The following is a 12,843-nucleotide window of genomic DNA, read 5'->3' as shown; positions in this document are numbered from 1 at the left end:
AACATGCATCTTGTTGTTCACTCGTGCTGAGTGGCTTGACAGGGGATGTGCAGCTGAACTGTAAGTCGGGAGGACACTCATTGGTGACAATCGCACCACAAAGTAGGCTGGATGGTAAGAAATGTTAGATTTAAAATGCGAGCCTAGTGCTATCCCTTTCTTATTCTCTGAATACCTTTCCTTCATCTTGTTATAACGAGCAGTCAAGGCATGAAAAAGAGCATTTGTATTCTGAGCCCTCTACCTTTTACACTATCTGTTTGTTTTGGTTGTGTCAGTCACCATCCCTCTTGTCAATCTTGACAATGCCTACAACCTATGATTATACCTCAGCTACAGTTTACGTGGGCAATACGGTAACATTCGTCGTCGATCAAACCCGTCTTGCTACAGAAACGGTACCGCCTGGCCAGGATAACACACTCTGGCCATTGTATGTCCCCGGTACAACCAAAGAAAAAAGCGCAGCAGAAACTTCACGACCAAGTGCCTCAGAAAAGTCCTCCACAGCCGCAGGTGATCCTGCTACAGCAACTGATCCCACATCAACAGACGTTGGTACTGGTGAGACTCTGAATACATTGGCAGAGACGTATTCAACCTCTTCGATTCCAGAGGAATCGTCAACAGAGGTCCCAGAGCCACCTTCACCTGGCACGGGAATACAAGGCGGCGCTGTTGCCGGAGTTGCCATAGGCTGTCTCGTTGCAGGTCTTGCTCTAGGACTTGTAGCAGCCTTCATTCTCTTTCGACGGCGCCGACGGAACAATACTAATTCACCAGATTTTATTGCGGTCGAGCCGCAGTATGCTGAGCCAAAACATGGACCCCAGGTCAATGTGACAACGTCAGGACAGGATGCCGAACTTAGCCAGTTCCTACTCGATGCGACCCCTGATAAGGAGATTCAAACAGAGTTGAGTTCATTGTCGGAACTCATCTACCAACACGTCGAGACATATTATCATGGACCTCAAGTGCAAGCAACTTCGGCTGAAGTAGCTCAGAGTCTCGTCAATATTGGCTACTCTCCTGAGTTGTCAGGAATACAACCAGAAGGTGTCGCCGCTATATGCCTTGGATCCAAGACCTCCCAAGTCGGTCTTCGACATGTTCTCTCCCACGTCATTTTTCGGGGCCTCGATTTCAACTCTGGAGGCAACTTGTCCATGCTTCCACTACCAGTAGCGGCAATGGCGCGGGAAAATCAATCAGAAGATACAGACAGCCCAGGTAAGACAATCCTCACTCCTGTACCCAGAGCCTCACCAGAAGAGCCGCTAAAATGTTGCACAGCAATTACTCTTGCACGCTCGAGGTGGCGCAGCCTATCTGCTCTGCTCCTTCATCCCAACCCTACGGAAAGGACACCACTCCCAGTCTCGACAGATGAGGCTCCTTCCAAGGCATTCTCCCTGGCAAATAAGCTCAACACGTTCTTGCAAATATTCGTTGCACAAGACTCTGCAAGTCGACAGGATCAGACGAGCCACCTGCAGGCCGTGATCCTTGAGTGCACCAGATTGGGCTACGTGCTTCTATCGCAGCCGGGCGACTGGGGGTTTGTTTTTAGCAACAAGCCCACCACTATGGATAGAGCCCACAGGATTGTAGTGTGTCCTGGATTGGAGAGACTTAGCCATAATGATGGTACTAGATATAGATCGGCAAAGGAGGTTGCTGCTCCGGAGACAATGCCCCTCTGATGGGTGACACACTCTCTGCATATTGTAACTCGGCTGTCAAGGATGGCTGTCTCTGTTGGTATACGTAGCTGAGTGCTCATGGATAGGCCTGTTAGGTTTCATATCGCTCTGTCTAGTTGTTAGTTTGTTCAAATACACATGGCTGGTATACGAGAGTGTAAGTAGTGCAGAGCCTTGTCTCTTGAAACAAAGACATACCAAAGTCAGATTCAATCAGGAATCTCTCTGGCCCCATGCCTAGCAGCCTGAACCTCTGAATAGTTTTCTCGAGCTTGTGTGGCTTAATTAAAGTACCTGTTGCTTGACGATCTGTACGATATCCTAGTACGCACTAGACATGCAAACATGTTACAGTAAGCACCAACAGTATCAGATGTAAATGAGGCCATTCCTGCAGACCGAGTGGAATTAGGAGCTTCCTGCATGTATATGGCTTTTCCAATGTCTGAGTTACTTAGCGCTGAGTGGTTGATAGTGTGATAGCCAGGTCTTTTTCTCAGAGCCTGATTCTTATATGCAAGCCACACGGGGTTGGCACACGGGGTTGGTGTCGCCTCAGGACTCAGCTCTAAGCATGGGCTCAAGTCTACAATTGAAGTGGATGTATAATGTGCAGTTCGAAAACGAGATTACAGCCACAGCCTGATTCTGGTTTCCTGGGTCTCGCTTCGAGCGGGGAAGAGCGAGGACGAGGGCTGTCGTCAGCGTTCTGCAACTCGAAGCTCGCTGTTGTTTTTCAGCGAAATATCATCAACGTATACCTCTAGGCTTGTGAATATAGCGGGACTTTAATCTTATGGAAATATTAACTGCCAGAACAGAGAATCAGCTCCTCGCTTCAAAAATGCCGAACCCTCTCAAAGCAAGTTACCACTTCCTAACATGGATCCTAGACCATGACCAAGTCCCCAACGATATCCGACGCAGTCTAGAGCTCGTTCGAACATGCGACTCTGATCTTCAGCATCTCATAGAGCTTAGAAACGACTGTCTACCTCTTCTTCAGCGTCGCCCAAAGGTCCTCCAGCGCGTGCACACCATCATAGAATCCGCACAGAAGGGACTTCAGGAAGTCTGTGAGATTGTTGAGAGATGTCGCCCAGAGAATGATAGAGGCACTAGGACAACCTTCTCTAAACGCATGGCCTGGGTGCTTGTTGAGTCTTCCGAGTTCAAGAGTCAGGAGCCTATCGTTAGCCGGCATCATGCTGCTGTACTGGCTGAGTTGAACTTCTTGAGGCAGATTGCTCTCATGGCGCCTGTTGCTGAGCCGGAGAAGCGAGAGGAGAAGAAGGGCATCGTGAAAGAGGCTGCAGTGTTTGATAACGTTGCTCTTCTGGGAGATCTTCTGGGTGATATGAAAGGTAAGTTAAGTGTATGAGTCACAGGAAACTGTTACTTCAGTGCTCTAACTCTAGATCATGATAGTCCCTACAGAGAAACAGCCGCCAGTCACTCAGACCATCGTGTCACCACCACCTATTATAGTCTTCAACGCAAACACAGAGATGATGACTCGCTCTAACATATCCTCACTCCAACTTCCTACATCTCTTCATCGAAAGTCAAGCTCTCAGACATTTCACATGGAACATGCCGACGACTCATTACCAGAAGTTCTCCCAGTCGACATGGCCAGCGCTGCTCCATCACGATCACTTACTACGACTTCCAAATGTGACAGTAAAGACTTAGCAGGACTTGCTTTACTTCTCGGAGACCCTCTTGATTTTCAGAATTGCGCAACACCACCGCCAATTTCTCAAAGGGGTGGCATGCAGCAAAGCCCACCCCAGTCGCTGACTTACGGCCCTCCGAGCTATCCGTCTCTTTACACTGAATCCAACCAACATCTGCCATACAACCCACAAGATAGCGTTTCGGACTTGAGCCAAGGTAGCCACAATGCATATACGCCATCATCTCCATCCAACACTACAAGGTCTCTTCACCATAGCCATTCCTCCCTCTCTATACTGTCATCAACCACACGAACACCAAATCAGCACCATCAGAGCTATCCAAGCAACTATCCAGGTCAACTTGTGTGGAGGAACTCGTCTTCGACGACCATCGCTACAGCCGCACCAGACTATAGAGAGAGCAACACCCCATTTGCTCACCCCATTGCTGAACTGGATACTTCTCCATACCAAAGGGTTCCCTTGTCCAGTGCCCTGAGCCATAACAATAGCTCGAGTGGTCAGAAGTTGGCTGTACAGGTGAACACAGCGCCCGTGGAGCTCTCAGCGGAAGAGAAACCGACCTCTAAGCCCAGTCTGCGTCGTCAAGCCATGCGAATTGGATCTAGTCGATCTGGGCGTGCATTCAGCGAGCCATCTCAGCGACACAAAAGTCGCCCTCCTGAAGGAGTAACAAGATCAACAGAGACTGGAACTTCTGTGATGCAAAGTCAGAACTCAACGTGGTAGCTGGAGGTTCAGAACAAACACGTGAAGAGAGTAAAGTCAAGTGATGTATATATATGCTGCCACTAGACTGAAGTAGTGTGTGGCTATGGATGCTATGATTAATGATTTCATATCATATGTTTGTATAGTTCATTAGTATGAGTCGAGAAATCCATTTAGTATAACAGCCAGTTCGAACTGCCCTTAGTTGTATATGCGAGAGTCACAGGCCAGAAATGCTGAAAGTTTTAAGTTTATTCAATAGTGTATTTGGCGATTCTCAGTAGATGAGAAGCTTTAATTCAGTACTAACTAATGTCCTTTTTTTGTTCGATGAAGTCTTCAATCCTAAGTCCCCCTTGCTGATGCCCAAAGCATCTCATTTCAATACCCTTATTTACGAAGAGAAAAACAGAAAACAGAAAAGAACGGACGCAGATAAAAGTCAAATCAGATAAAATCCTCAATTTCGAAAGCATGACAATAAGTTGTCTTGATAATACATTTCCATAAACAATTCCTGTTCCTCCTTGCGCGTCAAGACATAATATCCCATATCTCGTACCACATCCTTGTGTCGTGGTCTTCAAAATCGTCTCTTGTGGCGCGTGCGTGCGTACTCCTTCATCTCTCATCTTGAGAGATCGGTCGTATGTGTGGTCAAACCGCAGTCTATATGCAAAAAAGATGTGCCTTCCTCGCCTCACTTCACGCTGACCATAACCAAGTCTCAGTCGTAAGGCCTCTGTTTTCAAAGACCATCGTATCGATCATCTGAGGTTCGGTGAGGTCATAAAAGAAGTGTCGTAAGTTAAATAAATCGTTACGGGAGGTGTCGTGTATGTGCCGTCCCTTTTTTCGAATAGAATGTCCGAAATTATAACCGATCGCTCAGTGTTTTGAAATACAAAAACCATTCCCGGAACTCCGATGCTGATGCCCTTTACCTCTTTGATCTTACCGTCTCCTTGTCGAGAAATCTAGTCGACATATGTACATTTATTCAATCGATTACTCAGTCCTCAATAGTCCGCGAAGACTCAGGTGAATTCGAGGTCTCCTATACCATCGAACTGAGCACGCTTATACTGAGGATCATGATGAGCAGACCGATTGTAACAACGATCAGTAGTGCGAATGAGAACCAACCCAAAACCATGGCGCTGGTACCCACACCACTCCTGACCGCTCCGTTGCCGAAATCCTGGGCTATAACCGAGGCGGCCACGGACGCTGTATGTTGCCATAGTACGGAGACGAGGACGAAAATGGCCGAGATAAAGATCAGAGCCAGGGCGATCTGAGAGACGGGACGAGACGGGAAAGGCTTGACTTCGCGGTCGGAACCCTCAGAATCAGTCTCCTCGTGCCAACCAGGGAAGGTAGCGAGAAGCAAGAGACAGACGAAGGCGAAGATGATGGCAATGATGATGAGGTAGGGGAAAACAATCATATCCTTGAACTGAGCAGCGAGCCAGATCAGGTTGAGAGGATCTTGGTCGACATCAACTTCTTTGGCCAAGGCAGTTGCATTGTTACTGCAAAGCCAGGAGCCGCCGTCAGGGTTGATGCAAATACCGAAGTAACCAACGCGAGCTTGCAATGAAGCGTCGCCGGCGATGTTTTCGATGGCTGAATGGAGGTTGTAGTCAACCTGGGCTGTATCGGGCACTGCATCGTAGCTCTTGTAGTAGATTGAGAGCAGGAAGATGTCAGGAATGAGTGGCGAAGAGGATGAACAGCCGGCAAGTAGGAGAGCTGATATCGGTCAGTATATGCCTCATACTTGAACTGAAGACTGCGAAATACTCACATAGTAGAATTATGGCAATGGCGATGAGAATCATCAACACATGGTGGTAACCGAGGAATGGTACAAAGCCTAGCGAGATTGTGTTAGCCGCATAGTTCATGATGATGGTGAGACATCTAGCGAGATGTCACAGTTAAAGAGGAAGCACTTACGATACCATCCGACCTGGACCTTTTGCCTCCGTGAGGACGAGCTGCTGCTCGTACCCGTCTTGGAAGCCATTGTGGATGTTGTTGTTCCTGTCCTCCTTCAAAACGTTGTCGACTGGAGTCGTGACAGATTCAACTGAGTTGTCTGTACTCGTCTCCCAGTCTGGGAGCGACGAGCCAGTTGCGGAAAACTGCTATCGTTTGATTTCCTTGCTCTTTCTGTTACCGCTTGGTCGCGTAACTATTCAGATTCTATCCTCAAGCTGTTGAACTTGTCGAACTGATGAGCGTCCTTCTCTGGATCAGTCAATTTGTCTCGGGAGCAGCGGGCTCTTGTCAACTTGATGAGCGATGGAATGCGGACGATGTCTCGGTAGACAGTCGATGCTGGAATGCGTGCAGGTTAAAGAAGACGGTCGAGATCAGCGAGCGAAAGTCGGGACCCTGTGATAGTGAGATCTTGTAAAGGAGATTAAGTCAAAGTCAAAGTGAGTTAAGATGAGATTGGCGAAGATCAGTTCACACTTCACTTGCTGTTAACGAGGGTGAAGTTTTGTTAGAAGAAGAGACTCCTTGGGGGAAAAGGAGAGGGAAAGGAGAGGAGCGGTCAGTCAGTCAAGACAAGTCAAGACAAGTCAGGTCAGTTAGTAGCGCAGTTTCGTATACCAGAAGATTGGGCGAATATTGGATGGCTGGGGAGACTTGGGACATGAACCAACCTCTGGACTTTTTGGTGGGTGATGGAGAGGTGTAGTGCCCAACCACCTATTTACTTGCCGTTGGCAGGGTGACGGTGACGTTTTAGATGTGGAGCCTCTGTTGCCGCTGTAAGAGCTCCAAGGCTTGTCTTGGCCTTTTCAGCACCCGGCAACCGCTAACCGTCGCTGTAAAGAGAAGGAGACATGGTAAGCTCAGCCCGACGCTAGACCGTTAGAGGAAAAGCCTATTTGGACCTGCAGCAGCGCAAGCTTCATCCTCTTCCTGGCCTTGGGGGCTTGATCCCTGGACCCTAGGATCCTAGGATCTTCGATCTTACGTAGCGCTTCGCCATACATCCAAACCCGATTTTCCATGGCCAACAGAGACCTTGATTTGGTCATGACCCTGTCAGCTCGTCAGTGCCCAGGCTTGCCAAGGACAGAAGCTATAGCGGGACCTCCCTCAGCTTAATGCAGTTGTCATGACAATTTGGCGCCGTTTCGAACATGTCCTTGCTTGAGCTCGTCTGCACTTTATCTTGGATACGTATAACGAACTGTTATATAGGCTCTCGTTCCTGTTTCTGAACTGTTCAGATTGACAAGAACCATTGGTTGCCCTGTTCTGTGTTTATAGAGCTCAGACACCGATGGTCGAGATCGCGGTGATACCCAGCGTCCTCGGTAATCCTATTCCCTGTCCAGCTTCTTGTTTGCCCCATTTCCCCAAGGAAGCGTGGCTCGACTTAAAACTTCCCGACTCTTGGGCAATGGAGTCGAGCCCACTCCGTGTCCCTTTTCGACTCAGACAACTCATAATATCCACTCTTTCGGAACAGACGAGGCTCTCACGCGGTGTAGGGAATAGGCCATTTGTCCTAAATTCTCAATTGATCCAAATTAATTTGGGTAGGTACTGTAGTTGAATCGTACTGTACGAGCCATCTCTACTGTGTATGGCTATCTGTCCCTATCGTTGATTATCTGAGAATCCAAACTGAGATATCCTACCTTCTATGTATGTACTCTGCCACGTGGATGTCAGAAGAATTGTCCTTCAAGGATTAGAATACAGAAATAAAGCAGTCTAAGTGCCGGTCTAAGATGGCCTAAGATGACTGAGTTATTTCGTCTCTTATGCTAGCTGGAGTCAATTCTTCTGACACCCCGACGCCTACCTATCTAAAATCATATGGGTATTAGACGTCGCAAAAGCACTTCCCTCTCGTCGAGCATTGCGTTGCGTTGCTGAGTCCCATGTCAGCTCGTAAAAGTCAACACGAACTACCTACACATCGATGATTCTATGGCTGACGACGCCCTCCCTCTTCGGGGCACAAGATCATCGTAAATGTAAAACTTTGCTTTAATGAAACCTCTACTTTTCATCATAATGGCGAGTTTAAGCTCCCGGTAAAGCCGTTGGATTCATCATGATAACCCTTGATGAGAAGCCCAGCCACCCAACTAATTAAAATCCCTGACGTTCAGCCACCTCAAAATCGCGAATCCTTCCCCTTAACGCGAATGCACTTTCCCCCCAGCGAACGATAGCTGGAGCTAGATGTTTCAAATGGTTTTTTTACTCGCTTAATAAAATCCCATCTCCTTTTCTTGCGCGTTGTTGAAGGCCAATGTGAGCTTCCAGAAGCAATCGCATTTAGACAGAATTATGTAGTTACCGAGTATAGTGGGGCTCGCTCCCCACGTCATTCAAAGAGTAGCTACGTTGCGCTATGGGATTCATGACAACCATCACTGAAACCACTATATTCGATATGGCTACTGCAGCCACGTACCCTCAAGGAACCTCGCTTGATATCCGAGTTGAGGATTTCTTGGATGATAAACTCCAGTCTTTCGATGATATCGAGGAACTGGACACACTTCTTGAGAATGTCGAGCTTCAACGCAATCAGCTGCAATCGCAGCTAGACACAGCTGTCAAAGAGCTCGAGGAGACCCGGCGCACAGCCGACGACCGCCAAGGCTCGCTCACCGCTCGTATACAGGAGTTCCAAAAGCTTCAGGAGAGCATTGATCTCCGTGCCCAGATCTATGCTGCCTCGGACGCACCCGATCAGGCCATCGAGCGCCTCAAGTCGCCTATGAACAAGATCAAGGCTGTCGAGCGGGCCCAAAATTATCTTATTCTGTTGCAAGATACTGAGAAGCTGCGAGCAGAAGCAAAGTCATTTCTGCCTCAAGATCCCAAGGGTGCATTGGAACCTTATATCAAACTGAAGCAACATGTGCTCAAGTTGCAAGACCTACCAGGCCAAGAGGGTTTACATCTTGTCGCCTACGCCGAGAATGTGGCCGGCTCGCTTTGGGATGACATCAAATCTACCATGTCCGGTGAACTCGAGGAAGTCTTGAAGAAGAGAAAATGGCCGCGGGTCGAAACGGATCTACAGATGGACGAAGAATGGATCAATTGCATTGAAAAACTTATCGATTTGCAAAAGCCAGAGATAGCGCACACCGATAAGCTCGTCACACTGTTGCCATTCGAGATCATGGCTTCGATCTTTGTTTCCGAATTCCGTTTCCACTTCCTTAGTGACAAACCGACAAGCGGTCCGCAAGCATTTGGAACACATTGTCTTCCGTGGTTCATCGCACTTGTTGAGAAATGGGAGGACTTCTTCCGAGACAACCTCGGCTACCTCCTCGCGGAGAAGTTCCAAGATACCGCCGTGGCAACCAATTTGGCTTACATCGATCCCGTCTCTGCATTGATTACTGCTCTATTGCCAGTGTTAAAAGAGAAGACTTCCCAGGTCGCACTGGAAGCTATCAAGAGTCCGTCTTTCTTGAGCAGTTTCATGTCGCAGCTAATGGCGTTTGACGAGAATCTTCGTTACAAATTCAGCTACGACGGTGGCAACGTCGAGAATGGATGGTCTGGATTGACCGCATATGTCCTTGACGATCACTTCGACACGTGGTTCAAGGCCGAGAAAGACTTTGCTCTTGAAAGATACAATACCATTATAGATTCACAAGACGCCCGTAACATAGATTACGATTATGCGTTGCAGGGCAAGATGAAGCCAACGTATGCTGCTGTACGAGTCACCGATCTCCTGCGGTCGGTAACAAGCCAGTACGAGAGAGTCCGCACTTTTAAGCACAAGATCCGATTCTTGATCGGTATCCAGCTCGAAATCCTAGATGCTTATCATGATCGTCTCCGAGACTCGCTCCAGGCTTACCAAAGTATGTCTACCACCTTTGGTCGCACACTGGCTGCGAACAAGGAGGACCTTGCCATCTTAGAAGGCACGGGCGTGTTTGAAGTTCTGTGTAAGGTTATCGGCAGCGCGGACCACATCGTCAATACCTTAAAAGACTGGAGCAATGAAGAGGTATGCAACGCAATACACGTTTTGACGTTCTGTTCTGACATGTCTAGTTCTTCGTCTCCCTATGGGATGAACTACAAACTCGTGCCTTGCATAGAACCAGCCAGGGCAATAACATAACCAGCACCATGAGCTATGATGATGTCAAGGATCGTACTTCTGCTGCAGTAGGAGAGAAGCATGAGGACGGGGCCCTCTTCGACGAGACTGCTACTGCCTATAGTATGCGACGCAAAGCTGCTCAGGAATTGCTCGTCGGTGCTCTTGTCGAGTCTCACAACAAGGCTTTCCGTGCTTACACGACCCGCGTTCAATGGACGACTGTTGGAGAGACAGCCATTCTTGGTAAGTCTACTAGTGATTTTGCTACCATCGAACCCTACCTAACATCAAGACAGATGAGCTTGCCATTACTCCAGAACTGGATGAGCCACTTCGTATCCTCCAACGCAACTTCGATTTCCTCATCAAAGCGCTCTCCACTGCTGTTTTCCGCCGTGTCTGGCGTGAAGCTCTCAGCAAGCTTCAAGATCACTTGTGGTCGACAGTTCTCATGCGCCAATCTTTCACCACCTACGGCGCAACACAATTTCGCCGCGATGGCGTCGCTTTGGTTGCCGTTGTGGAACGCTATATCCCCAACGGTTCTTCTATTCTCGATAGCTTGACCGAGGGCATGCAGCTGCTGAGTCTCCCAGTCGAAGCCGGCGAGGCGGGCGGATTGACACTCAAGGAAGCCAGTGACCGAGTATTCACGGATAACGAGGAGGCGCGCAAAGTTCTCGAGGAACTGCATCTCGAGGAATTGTCACCACAGAGCGCCAGGAATATTCTGCAACGTCGTGTAGAGAACAACGAAAATGTGGGGTGGTAAAGAATAGATTAAATTGGGTATATTACCATACATCTAACTCTTGTATCTATCATCTGTGCTATCTCGTGTTGAACTTCGCCGTAACCCTCTATGATTTCCCTTTTGTTCTACACTGTATTCCTCTTCATTTTTCGATGCATCCAAATAGTAAGTTTTTTTTTCTTCTGAGTGACATTTGCCTCTCTTAGCGGTTGAGAGCTCGCATGGTCATCTCAACAACAATAAAGGTACCTGCGCTGACAGGCATGGCTCGCGCAAGAGTAGGACCAATACCCTTGACGAAACCACCCGCACCCTCAGCACGCCATGTCTTGGCAAAGCAATCTCTCATAGTGCTGTACTTTTGGTTGGCACCGTAGCCGTCGGTCTGCATCTTGCTCTTGATCACATCGAAGGGGTAACTGGAGAGCCAGAGGACCTCACCAGCAAGACCACCATAGACAGCAATCTTCCAAGCGGGAATATCCTTGCGGTCGACATTGTTGCGGGCAGCATCGGAGTTCATCATCCATTCGAAAGCAGTAAACCAGGAGCCATAAGCGAATGCCTCTCGCCAGATAGTAACGCACTGGCCGCGGTAGATGCCACTTAGAACACCATTGTGTGCTCCGAGTTTGCGGACGCAGTCGCCAGGGCCATTATACAAGCGACCAGCACCGTGAGGCTGGCTCTGGAGACGGATACGAATGTGCTCAATGGGGCCGGAGAGGACCGAGTTAGAGATACCGGCGAAAGCACCCGCAGCGGCGTACTGGGGATATGAAAGCTCAGCGCCCTTGTTGCGGTCCTGGAACCAGCGCTTCGCGGCGTTGAAAGCACCGAATTGAACGGAAACACAGGCACCGATACCAATGAGTGGTGTGAGTGTTCCCTTGTAGAATGCGAGCGCGCCCTCGTTCTTGTAGATGGTAGTGGCGGCGTTGATGGCGGAGGAGTACTGGGTTGTTGTTTGCAGTCGGACCTTGACAATGTCAAAAGGTTGGCCTAGACGGAATCTTGTTAGCAATTGGTTGAAATCCGAGTTGCACAAGTAAGCCCGCGAAGACTTTAAAGTGAGAGCGCCTCTCACTCATGCTTGTCACCCCGCAATCTCACAGAATACTCCTCTGCGCGCGGTACGGTCGCCTGAATATTCATGGAATGGGGATGATAATTAACATACCGATCAAGACCTGTGCGACTCCTCCAACTGCGCCAGAGAACAAATCCTTTGCTGTTTGGAGCGCAGGGTTCTGCTTGGCCGCCTCCAATTCAAGAGCGTCCATCTCTTACCTGGTGGGGGTTGTCCTTTCTTTGACGATGGTATCACCCTTTCGATCGCAAAGGGGAAGAAGAGAAAAGAGGAGGAGAGAAACCCAAAAGACAATTTGTGAGAGATAAGAGAGCAGAGGTGAATAAGAAAAAGAGAAAGTCAACCCGGGCAAGAGATAAGCTAGGAAAGAATGGCCCCAGCCTATCTATCGCAATCCGGGGTCGAATTGTCACGGAGAGCGCTCGGCAAATGACGTGCTGGCATTATCAAGCCGGTAACGGAGCCCGGACTGTCGGGGTTCCATTATAGTGAGATAAAGCGATACCAGCGCCATTCGGACCCTGCCCCCGTAATGAATTGGCTCAGAAACGCGGGGATCTCGCTTTTTTGGTGCTGCACTAGAGAAATCTCTTATCGGCCTCTTCTCCGGTCACCGTTCGAACTATGTATTCCACTAACAATTAATCTACTGTTCCTGGTTCCATCGCTTTGGAGATCTGCTCAATTGGAGGGCCACATGCTTCGGGTTATTGAGTAACGAATTCGGGATCTGCGTTCTAGAACCGTAACAA

At 48.7% G+C, this 12,843-nt stretch overlaps 3 protein-coding genes across 3 annotated transcripts; 1 reads left to right on the top strand and 2 right to left on the bottom strand.

The window, feature by feature from the left end:
* Positions 1 to 5,177: 5,177 nt before the first annotated feature.
* On the bottom strand, positions 5,178 to 6,152 carry FIESC28_03043 (uncharacterized protein; the record flags this gene model as incomplete). Its single annotated transcript, XM_031157192.1, has 3 exons — positions 5,178 to 5,875; positions 5,931 to 5,999; positions 6,083 to 6,152. 3 exons carry the CDS (start codon positions 6,150 to 6,152, stop codon positions 5,178 to 5,180), a joined length of 837 nt encoding a protein of 278 aa, XP_031018734.1.
* A 2,403-nt stretch (positions 6,153 to 8,555) lies between these two features.
* On the top strand, positions 8,556 to 11,019 carry FIESC28_03042 (uncharacterized protein; the record flags this gene model as incomplete). Its single annotated transcript, XM_031157191.1, has 3 exons — positions 8,556 to 10,148; positions 10,196 to 10,490; positions 10,544 to 11,019. The coding sequence occupies 3 exons, from the start codon at positions 8,556 to 8,558 to the stop codon at positions 11,017 to 11,019; spliced, it is 2,364 nt and encodes a 787-aa protein (XP_031018733.1).
* Positions 11,020 to 11,203: 184 nt separating this feature from the next.
* Positions 11,204 to 12,284, bottom strand: FIESC28_03041 (uncharacterized protein; the record flags this gene model as incomplete). The annotated part of the gene is made up of 2 exons (XM_031157190.1): positions 11,204 to 12,003; positions 12,182 to 12,284. The coding sequence occupies 2 exons, from the start codon at positions 12,282 to 12,284 to the stop codon at positions 11,204 to 11,206; spliced, it is 903 nt and encodes a 300-aa protein (XP_031018732.1).
* Between the last annotated feature and the right edge of the window lie 559 nt (positions 12,285 to 12,843).

The sequence above is a fragment of the Fusarium coffeatum genome, assembly GCF_003316985.1.
Source record: "Fusarium coffeatum strain FIESC_28 chromosome Unknown BRIP53273_contig_65, whole genome shotgun sequence".
Classification (NCBI taxonomy): Eukaryota; Fungi; Ascomycota; class Sordariomycetes; order Hypocreales; family Nectriaceae; genus Fusarium; species Fusarium coffeatum.
The sequence above is the reverse complement of the archived record's forward strand: the minus strand, read 5'-3'. Positions and strand labels throughout refer to the sequence as shown.